This window comes from Pleuronectes platessa, chromosome 3 (assembly GCF_947347685.1).
Source record: "Pleuronectes platessa chromosome 3, fPlePla1.1, whole genome shotgun sequence".
NCBI lineage: Eukaryota > Metazoa > Chordata > Actinopteri > Pleuronectiformes > Pleuronectidae > Pleuronectes > Pleuronectes platessa.
The window spans coordinates 16,720,595-16,731,717 of NC_070628.1; the positions used below are offsets into that span (position 1 = coordinate 16,720,595).

Consider the following 11,123-nt stretch of genomic DNA (forward strand, 5'->3'; position numbering starts at 1 on the left):
CTCTACTATCTTTTATATACTGTCTAACAATAACATTACCATCATATCATCAGTACTATTACCATCATCTGCCACTGCACCTTATCTACCTATTTTATCTTGTGTTTCTGTTTTTATTCTTTCTACCGCAATATTTTACATTTTATATTTTATATTTTATTTTATTGTATTGTATTTTATTGTATTGTATTCAAATGTACCGGCTGCTATGACGACTTAATTTCCCCTCGGGGATGAATAAAGTAATCTATCTATCTATCTATCTATCTATCTAAAAGCAAAGATAAATCCCTGTGATTTTTGATGACCTGTGTAAAACAACTTCACCTTAAATCTTAAGTCCTGCATGCTCTCTTAAACACTCTCCATCACTCTTGATGATGTGTTCACATGTTGAAGTTCTAAACTGCTTTAAAGCAGAGTAACTACAGATAGAATTTGCCACTGAAATGACTTATCAAACTTATTCCAAAATAAAATCTACCCTGCTATAAATACGTGTTCATGGAGTTCACATTTGCTCTCATTGCCTAACAACATGTTGTAATGTGATTTGTCCAGCAGATGGCAGACTTGAGTGAGATTTAAAAGATGCCTTTATCAAAAATGATGCGAGATCAAAATATGTTATTTGATTTACTGAAATTGAATTGGGATCAAAGAAAGATAAAAGGTCAATCCAAAATTAAATGGGAGAAAAAAAAGATTTAAAGCCCGAAAAAAAGTAACACAACAACCTGATACTATTGATTACACAGTGTGTTTTAAGAAATGTGAAAATGCTACACAACTTTCATCAACAGAAAATAAAAAGCCTGGAATGAAGAAAAAATGAATTAGGTCCAAGAATTTCGAGCCTTTTCTTGATGAGACATATTTTCTGCAAAGAGAAAAGAAGAACAAGGATGATAGTAATCTGTCCAACAGCAGAATGAGGAACAAAAATATCTGTTCATCTGTAAAACCAGCTCATCAGGAAGGAGAAGAGATGAGAAACAGGATGCCACAAACTGAGGGACGAGCAGTGATCCTTCACCAACAGTTTTTACATGTGGGTACAGCAATCTCTGCCAGACTTCATGTTTCCCGTTTGTTTATCTGAACCTAACTAACTGAAATCTAATCTACATGATCCTGCGGCATAAATAATAAAAACATCACCCTCACATCTTTTTGTTCATGGTTTATTTTGAAACACATTCACAGATCACAGCTCCAGTAGTTCATGGTAATCACAACAAAAAGTATACAGTCCTATTACAGCTTTCATTTTTACCCTCACACGCAATCTGCATCCACACAGCAGGACAATTTTATCAAAATCATTAAAAAAATAAAAAAGCATTACAGTATATACAAAACAGTTCACGCAGGCTCATGTTATGGTTTTCAAATTGCCAGAACATAAAAGTAGAGGAGATATTCAAAGTTCATACAGATCCTGTTTTCGCTCCCCTACAAGTTAATGATATACCAATATATCAGGATAAGTCACAGGAGGTTTTAGTACACACCTAGGATACAGCCTCCTTGTGACCTGCTACAACTTAGGCCAAAATGATTCACAAAATCCTTAAAGATATGGACGACCTGATCTGCCGACAGATAGAGATAATAATGAAACTGAAGACTTGTCTTACAGGGTGAAGCTAAGCTGCCAATTACTGCCAAATGTCAAATGAGCACACGTCACAGTTCGTCAAACAAACACAGCATTTAATATCCTGCTTTGGCCGGACAGTGAGATCATGTTACACTCCAGGAAGTAGAACCGGTACTTTCTCAGTGGCTAGAATGAGGATATGAAATTTGCAAGGGTTGGATTTTCTCAGTAACATTCGATTAAAATCCGACAGACCAAAGACCTCAAGACTTTCAATAAATTTCTATGTACAGTTATATGCTACATGTTTTTTATAATCTTAATCCTAAATCTTAAATGATGAGAGTAATAATCTCTTGTGATTGTTCATTTAGGGGCGTCTCATAAAATACGATACAAAAAAACAACAAGTGCAATTTTGAGTCTGTCACGCCTCGTGCCTAATAATGATTGCTGAAGCTTTGGTTTGTTATTAGCACGGGGGGGGGGGGGGGGGGTATGACAGAGAGCAACAGCCAAGGAAAGCATTGAGGCATGAGCTGCTTTCAGACATTAACTGAAGTCCTAAAATTGTCCTATAACGTTCCACACTCTTTCCAGCCCTAACCCTAAAGCCTAATCTTAACCCTTAAACAGTTGAATTGAATTTGCCAAAATGTCCTCGGTATTGAACCAAAATTGCCCATCACCTATACACACACACTGTGCCTCTATCAACAGAAACACCAATAAAGAGGGAGAGAAAGTGAGAAGAAATGCATTCGGGGCCAATCTTCATATTGCCACAGCTTCTGCTCAGCCTAATCAAAGGGAGATCTATACAATCTTCTTCCAGCCAATGACCAGCACTGACTCAGATGTCCAACGCCCTCGCAGTATTATATCGCTCTAGTTCCTGATGTGGTTTTCACAGCCTGAACACCACTCCCTGGTTTCTAGTTGCCCTTTGCACTCCTGTATTAGAATCAGACTTGATTTTAAAAGTGTCAACTTAAGGATATTACAGTAGGTAAATAAAGGTGGTACATGTCCTTTGATGAATCAGAGTAATAATACAAGTTATCCCTGGTTATATTGTGAAGTGGAGCACACAAGGAAGTGATGATTTAGAGGTTGACAGTAAGTTTGTACATTCATGTGACATGAAGTGTTTCCTGCAGACAGAGAGAGAGAGAGAGAGAGAGAGAGAGAGATTTTAGATATTTGATACAATCTATTTTACTGCAAATACACATAGAATACAATGCAGCTAAAACCTAGGGCCTTAAAGAGACCACAGTTTACACAGAGAGGGCAACATCATTGAATATATACTGAAAATTGTTCAATTCAATTTAATTCTTCAGAAAAGCTTAGAAATAAAAAATTCTTAACAAATTCACATGTTTACTATTTGTAAGTGACCAGACACTTGGGCCAATAACCACCGCTAGGGCCTGTGCCTCCCCCTGGCCCAGCTCCCTGGCTCCGCCCCCTGGGTGAAACGGAATTCATTTGTTTACTGGAAGCGCTGCAATTACCTCACACCCGGCTGCCATCGTCCTCTTTATCATCTAGACCTATAAAAGATTGAAAGTCAAAGCGTGAATTCGAGCTCAAGGAATGCATGTGAAAACAGTTGGGAAACAAAGCTGGATCGAAATACAGACGTACCCTCCTCCTCCTCCGCCTCCCCGCTTGAATTGTTTGTCCTTTGGCCATCTGGAAAAGATCAAATGTTACAGCTTATTACAATGTCTGGTCTTTGAAATACGTCTGATAAGTAACTGAGACCAGGTTTCCACAACCCCCTGCACAATTGGATGACCAGTTATTTAAGACAGTTGTTCTCAACCTTTTCGAGGTACAACCAACCTGTCTGATGAGCAGTACAATAAGAGAGAGCTGTTCAACCTGTCCGTACATACTCTCTCTATAATTACAGGCTTTTTCTTTTACCCTGCCACTCACTGTTGTTGGCTCAGTGGACTGGTTGGGTCACTGGTGGCTCTGCACCATAGTCTGCCACGCGATATTTCGTAACTTTATGATTCAGATGTGCTGAACTTTGAAGTGTTTTCTCCCGAGCGAATGAGCATTCAGATCATAAAGCTGACAGACCGTCTCTGAGTCTGAACAGTGACGAACATGTGAGCACGACTTCCACAGAACCAGGAGGGAGATCAGCACCCGGGGGGGGGGGGGGTCTGTGAGCCTGATTTCATCTCGTTTCGAAATATGTCGTCGAGGAAGCGATTGACTCACATGTTCACGAAATTCACCACAAAAAAAAAGGAGCTTTGTGTTAATGGCAATGGAAGTACGTCAATCTAAGTTAGTTTCAACTCAGATAAATCATCAAACATCAACCATTACTCTTTTAACCTGACAGAGTATACGGGCCTCTTGTAGAGAATAAAGTCAGTTTTAAAAGAAAAAAATCATAATTATACTTGAATAAAGTCATAATATTATGATATTGAAGTCATGATATAATGTGAATAAAGTCATAATATCAAAAGAATAAAGTCTTAATAGCCTGATAATAAAATTATAATATTAGGATAATAAAGTTATAATATTAGGATAATACAGACATAATATTGAAATATGTAACAGTTTGGAGAACACTGTTTAATAATGCCAATGTTTACAGTTGCTACACTGCTTGTTCCCTCTTAACAACACATTTGAACCGTTTTTCACCTTGCTGCTTTAAGCCAGAACAACATGGCCACCTGCCAGACATACTTCAGGTTTTTCTACCTTCTGGTTTCCCCCCTCTTCTCTTTTTTTCTCCTTTTGTTTTGTCTGCCCTTTCCTTTAAGCTCCTTAGTGTGCACAGTAACTCAGTCATGAAATCTCATGCAACTAGGCTCTTATTCAAGTATCAGATTAAAAACTTCAAGAGGGTGATTGTTTTCCATCAAGCAGATTCCAGCTGACCAGCGCAGAGTTCAGTACGACGACACTTCAAGTTCACACTCCCCATTATTTCTTTCTTTCTTTCTCTTGCGGCTGTGTGTGTATCTGTAGAGAATCGTATTTCTGTTTCACGTGTGCCGAGTGCATGGAAGTGACAATAGATGTGATTCCTATTTCTATGATGTGTAATTATTTACATGTTTAATGGTAAGTTGAGTTATCAGCCTGTTGTTGTGTGGCAGAAACACCTTCCACCAGCAAAAACTGTCGATTTGAATTCGCACTTTTATGTGTAAAGTCATTAGTCAACAAGATTGGGATAAAAAGTCCAAAGCTCTTGAAGGTACTCACTCTGACGGCGCCGTCGATAAAGGAGCACCATCAGCAATCCAACGATCAGCGATCCGATCACCAACACAGGAGCGACGATTTTCGAGGTTGAATTAGACTTTTCCACTCCTTCTTGGCCTGCATGAGTTCATACATAAAGTCAAAAGTCTGGTTTGCATGTACTGGTGGGAATTTCCCACTGAAACTATTTACTTTCACTTTTATCCCAGAGGGGTCGGAATAGTTTGGACATGAATCAGATTAAAATATAAAATCTCTTGTGCACAAAACAGAACCCTAGAGTTACATTTTTGGACTGTGGGATGAAGCCACAGTTCACCCACACAGACACAGGGAGAACATGCCAAATCTGGAATCTTGCATTACACGTTCTTATTCCTGCACCCCCATGCAGCTCCCTATTCAACCATTTGATGAATTCTTCCACAAGTGGGACTAAATAGTCCATTAAACCAAATTAAGACTTGCACAATCAAGGAGTGTTGTTTCTTTGTGAGGTTGCATTTTTGTGAAGTTTTGATGATGATGAGATTTAGAGACTTGTTGCGGCCTGTCTGTTCTGTGAAGAGCGTTTGAAATACAGCACAATATGAGTTGGCTGCAGTTATGGATAAAATAAACAGATTGAAGCTGAGAAAAGAAAGGGCATGGTTCGGCAGGGCACTTAACCCTGCAAACACTTCTACTTTCATTTTTGTGGTTCAATGTTTATCTGTGTCAGTATCCTGGTCTATCAGCTCCTTTTTGGTTTCTGTTGGGAAACTGAGCCTGGGAGCCTATTACCTCCCACTCACACAAACATGTGTGAGAGGTGGCTTGGGTTTCAAGTTCCTGTCAGCTGTTCACTCTTAAACAATGCAATGCTTATGCAATAGTGATAACATCTGTGTCGCTTCAAGCTTCAGTTAAAGCATGTCTCTAGGTGCTACTATGGCTGAAATGACTTCCGTGTGCTGTGCTAAACGGTTCCAAACGGTTTGTGGTGCGGCGTGTGCCGTGTGGTGCTGGAAGACACCTACCGTCTACTCTTGGTGGGTCTTCTATTTCAAATTCAGTCCACCCCTCTCTGCCGCCACTGGCATTGACCACCACGCAGGTATACTTGGAGAAGATGGATCCTGGCAGCAGAGTCAGCTTGCTGGAAAGGTGAAACAGACCATTCGGGCCTTGCTCCGGCTTCATCTCAGAGCTTTTGGTCCAGTCCGTGCCATACTCATCGATCCAGTGAATCTCACCTTCTGGGTAGCCACCGTACGAGTCACATATCAGGGCACCACCTCTTTGGGTAATCTTCTCAGGGATGGAGCTTACATTTGGTTCACTGTATTTGGCTGCAAAGGACCAAAAAAAAAGAGAAGATCTGGGTTACAACAGCAGTGATTATTTCTCACAGTGAAAGTGAAAATAAGAAAATACATAGGAGAGCCAACTGATACTTAGTGAAAGGAAATACCAGGAAAGTCCCTCAACCTCCAAACAATCAAACTATCCAGACCTCAACTAAATCCTTCAACAAGTCAATTGTCTATGTGACAAATTGATGTTCATAGAAAAACAAAACTACTTTACACAGGGTTAAGTTTTGAAATGAGTTTGATGCCTCTGTCTCACCTGTTACTTTGAGGTTGGTGGTCCCTCTAAAAATGCCGTAGTTTGTTAACACCACGCATTCGTAAACTCCAGCTTGTGCCACCGTAGTTTTGGTGATGAGCAGGGACACGTTCAAGTTCTTACTGTTCCAGGACGGCTCAGCAAACATGTAGTCTGTCTGCGATGTCAGGATTCCTTTGTTAAAAAACAGTGAGGGCTCCTTCACCTCCACTTTCCTCCAAGAGACCATTTTGATTTCTATGTCCATTGCATTTTCTATGGGTTTGAGGACACACTCCAGCAGTGACTGCTGGCCATGCTTGCCAAAGCTTTCAGAATTGCATTCCAAGGTTGCAAAAACTGAAGAAGAAAAAGGGGCGAGATGTCAGATTACATCAGCACCAAGTAGCAACTCACATTTGAAATGCACAGATAATGGTGAAACTCACCTCGCTGTGCACCAACACATGTCGCAGTGAAAATGAGGATGAGGATACCAATGAGGGCCATGTTCAGTTCCCTGCAATGACAGTTCAAATAAACAGTTTTTATTCAAATGTGAAACTCATGTACACGTTTTAAAACACAGCGATCTGTTTTTGTGAATCAAAGTGCACATGTTGTGTTTTTTTCTTGGCAGCAAATCTCCACAAAGTCTTACCAATAACATTGCACATGATTCTACTCAATAAAATAATGATAAATATTAGATCTTATTACTTCTGTCTCTGACTCATCTACCAAATATTTCAAGAAATCTCTGGCTGTCTGTATGTGTCTCACATATCTCGAGATCTTATCAGCTTCAAATTGCTACCAACTCCTACAAAGCAGGATTTGTGGTTAGCGGGTGGTTCGGTTCTTAGCAGGTTAATTCGCCATGGTAACTAATGCTGCATCTCTGACCTGCTGCAGAGGAGCTGAACTTGCTCAGAACCTGTCAATGGCCGAACCGATCGTAAAGTCATCAAGAGTCACAGATTATTCTCTGAGACATTAACAGAGAAAGGACTCATCTCACAATATTAAAGAAAGTGAACAAAATTCCTGGATCCAGACCCGTATCAAAATTGAATTATTCTTCCCTGATCCAGCCGACATCCATCCAACAAGTTTCATGGTAAGTCTATTTACTTATATTGGTCCTGTACTGTGCTTTGCGCTGTGGAAATTCGTGCAGAATAGTGTTACAGCAGGAATCCACATGCTGCAGGATGAGATGTGCCGAAACCTGTCCCTGATTTAACTAGTGACTTATCATCAGCCAAAATCTTTACACCACTGCATTTAGATTTTCCAGCTGAACTGGTCACGGAGGCATCGTCATGGAGAGATGACGAAAGTTTCCAAAGTGAGAAGTGTTTGTTGGTAAATTGGAAATACCCAGATTCCAAACACCGGTTGTACAGTCTGATGCTTGTTGCTCTCACCCAATGGATTTCTTAGACGCAGAGGCAACACATCTGCGCTTCTTGTATCGTGCCAAGATTGAATATATGAATGGTCCAATGGGATCCCATTTGTTACTATTCTCTTCTCTTTTTAAGGCTGGTCCCGGCTGTGCTGTGTGTTCACTCCATTCCTGGGTCCTATTAGACTTGGAATGTTCTTTGAATCTCTCTCTCACAATAGTTTTGGGATCTTAGCATCTTCAGGACAAATGAGCTGTGCTGTGGGAGACAGTTGGCAGTTGGCACTACAGTCTGAGCAATACTTACATTTGGTAGTTTAAAAATAAAATCCTCTAACTATTTATCGTATTTCTTGGATACTACCTCTGTTGTGCCGCTGGCAGTTTCAAACGTGTTAGGGCTTCCTGCTGAAATACCTCAAACACCATGTTCATGTCTGAAAACAGCTTATAGACTCCAGCCTCTACACTCCCTGCATCCATCAGATCAACTCCTGCCTACACGTCCTCCCACTTCATTCCAAGTGACATTAACATCAAACATTAACAGTGAGGAAACAAATGTCAGACTTGCACTTGCTCTTCAATTATTAACAATTATTAATACGTTGCTGGGAAATATGGGTTCTGCAGCGATATCAGCAAAACCAACTAGTTATTATTTCAGTAGCCCCAACTGCCTCATTAATCTGCATGTTCAACTTGAACGTGATCTGTTTATACTTTGTGGCAGTCACCTTAGGAAAACATTTACTTCCTTGATTATTGAGAAAGTTAAATGTATGTTAGTCATTGTTTGCACTGACCAGAAAGTGAAAGGCTCTTAATGTTTGCCGATGTGCGACCATTTGAAAACGTCTATTTTACTTTAAAAGCAATGCAGAAAAGAAGTGCTTCATTGTTAAGATTTGTATGTAAATTGATTTAGATATTTATCATGATGAATTGTCACATTCATATTTCTTTCAAGTTTAAAGACGGCTCTTGGCTCCTGGGTGAAGGTTGTGGTTTCTTCTTAATAGGTAGAGAAGCACAAACACTTGTAAAACAATAGTAATGCTTGTTGCTCAGCCCTAACTTAAATCACTGTCGCATTGAATTTTCCTCCAAATATTTAGTTTTTCTTGGATCATTTTTAAGCTGGATGTAAGGAGTCACAGATAATTCATTTGATTTTACTTTATTTTAACCAGATACATCCACTGTGCTTGCACAATAAGCACTATATATATATATATATAAATTACTTATATAACTTATATTATATTTCGTTTTACTGTCTGTAAGTAACTTCAACCACATCACTGCAAGATACCCTTTAGGTCTGAAGTGTGTGAATTTGCTGAGGTCAGCTACAGTGAGTCATTAAACGTCACATAGACCCACAACAAAGATTTCAGTGTTTTCAGTGTGCTGAAGAGAAGCAAATGTCCCCCCCCCCTCCCCCTCACCGTTCACTACACTGCACATGCAGCGTGTGTCCCGACAAGTGGTCTATGGGTTATGTTTAGGATAATTACCCATGGAAGACATGACAGTAAATATATCACACATCAATACAATAATAACATGAAGACAAACTCACAGTACGCGCTCCTCCACGGACACGATCACGGATCACCTCTGCTGCTGCAACAGACGCCGACTGACCGAACTTTGCTGCGGTGTCAGGGATACGAGTTACTTTCACTTTCATTGTGAGTAAGAGGAGGAGTTGCTATTACATCAATAAAAGTCAGGTCACAGTAAGGGTCATGTCTCTAACACTGTAGAGTTAATATTTAACAATTAGTTTCAACATTTAACATTTAGATTCAACGTTTATATTTAACATTTAACATTTAGATTCAACACTTAAGATTTAGATTTAACATTAATGTTCAACGTTTAGATTTAATGATAGAATTTTGATTTAACATTTAGAGATATGATTTCCATTTAGTTTTAAGGTTTATATTTAACTATTAAGATTTAGATTTAATCTTTATAGTTAACTATTAAGATCTAGATTTAACTTTTAGAAATAACTATTCGATGTAGATGTCACAGTTAACATTTAGGTTTGACATTTAATACTTAAGCTTAAGAAAATTGTAAACTTATATGTACAATGTATTATTACATTCCTTTTGCTTTTGAGAATAAAAATACAAACAAAATATGTTAAAAAAACTTATCAAACCTGACACATGTCCCTCACCCAGTTATCACCCTCCTGCCTCCTGTGAATGTAAATTACAATGTCTACCCAGTAAAACTGCTCCTCTAAGTTTATAAAGTCTGTTGTTGTTAGCCAGACTGAGTTTGCACATGTGCCCGATCACACAGCTTGTTTGTGAGTTTGTGTGTGTGTGTGTGTGTGTGTGTGTGTGTGTAAGAGAGAGAGAGAGAGAGAGAGAGAGAGAGGAAAAGAGCGAGCGAGCAGCTGATGAATGCGCTGCTCTGAAGTAAGAACCAAGATTGAACTCCTTAATAAAACAATCTATCATTATGTGAGATGAGTGTGCTGGGATCATAGATTAAGATTAATAATTATTTGATACAATCAAGCGCTCATAATGATAAATCTGACCCGAGACAAACGTGATCACCGGGAGTTTCCAGTGGAATTTTGTTGGAGCAGGCTGAGCCAGATTTGGTTTTCCAATTTTGGTTTCTCTCTATCCTCTACCCAGCCTCTTATCTTCTTATCTTCTTCCGACAATGATTCACGGAAAACCCCGTCAATGATCGTAAAGTCCTCTATTTACAAGTTTGCTCCAAGTCCACTAACTAACTACAAACTACATGCCCCCCCACTATGCACTGTCCCTTAACACGTACCAACTGTGCAATATGCACTGTAGTATACTCATTTGTCAAATATTTCTATGCAATATAAACCGTTATGGCCAATCTATTTACTGTACATATTCTGACACATATTTCTTTACACTGTCTTAATCCCATTTATATATTTTTCTATATATTGTTGTTTATTTCTATTTCTTTATATTCCTTCACCCAAGTACTTCATGCTACTCATGTGTTGTCTTCTGCTGCTGTAAGATTGCAACTAATGAAGGACTTCTTATCTAAAGCAGCCAAATATATTGACATGCAGAGCGTGCATGATTGGTGCATGATCATCATTATCGATAATACTGGATAACGTGAGCTCGCACATCGCTAAAGGAACATATAAGATATTATCGTAGATGATATAAATCGCTCACCCCTACTTGAGACTGGACTGTGGTTGGATAAAACTATAAAAACATGCCG

At 39.2% G+C, this 11,123-nt stretch overlaps 1 protein-coding gene across 2 annotated transcripts; it reads right to left on the reverse strand.

The window, feature by feature from the left end:
- Window positions 1–821: 821 nt before the first annotated feature.
- On the reverse strand, window positions 822–9,587 carry zgc:174863 (uncharacterized protein LOC100136852 homolog). Of its 2 annotated transcripts, XM_053418940.1 has the most exons (8): window positions 9,445–9,586; window positions 6,898–6,968; window positions 6,470–6,808; window positions 5,878–6,189; window positions 4,859–4,975; window positions 3,257–3,304; window positions 3,124–3,162; window positions 1,169–2,757 (listed from the first exon to the last, which is right to left on the reverse strand). In XM_053418940.1, the coding sequence occupies exons 2-7, from the start codon at window positions 6,956–6,958 to the stop codon at window positions 3,125–3,127; spliced, it is 915 nt and encodes a 304-aa protein (XP_053274915.1). In that variant the 5' UTR covers window positions 6,959–6,968; window positions 9,445–9,586; the 3' UTR covers window positions 1,169–2,757; window position 3,124. The 2 variants fall into 2 exon arrangements, with proteins under 2 accessions (XP_053274916.1, XP_053274915.1); XM_053418941.1 differs by lacking the exons at window positions 1,169–2,757; window positions 3,124–3,162; window positions 3,257–3,304 and adding an exon at window positions 822–880 and having other exon boundaries at window positions 9,445–9,587.
- Window positions 9,588–11,123: the final 1,536 nt, after the last annotated feature.

Coding starts and splice junctions, on each gene's coding strand:
- zgc:174863 (XM_053418940.1), bottom strand. CDS start 6,958: ATGGCCCTCATTGGTATCCTCATCCTCATTTTCACTGCGACATGTGTT. Junction 6,809..6,897: donor ATGTGTTGGTGCACAGCGAG/GTGAGTTTCACC, acceptor TTTCTTCTTCAG/TTTTTGCAACCTTGGAATGC. Junction 6,190..6,469: donor CACCAACCTCAAAGTAACAG/GTGAGACAGAGG, acceptor GGTCCTTTGCAG/CCAAATACAGTGAACCAAAT.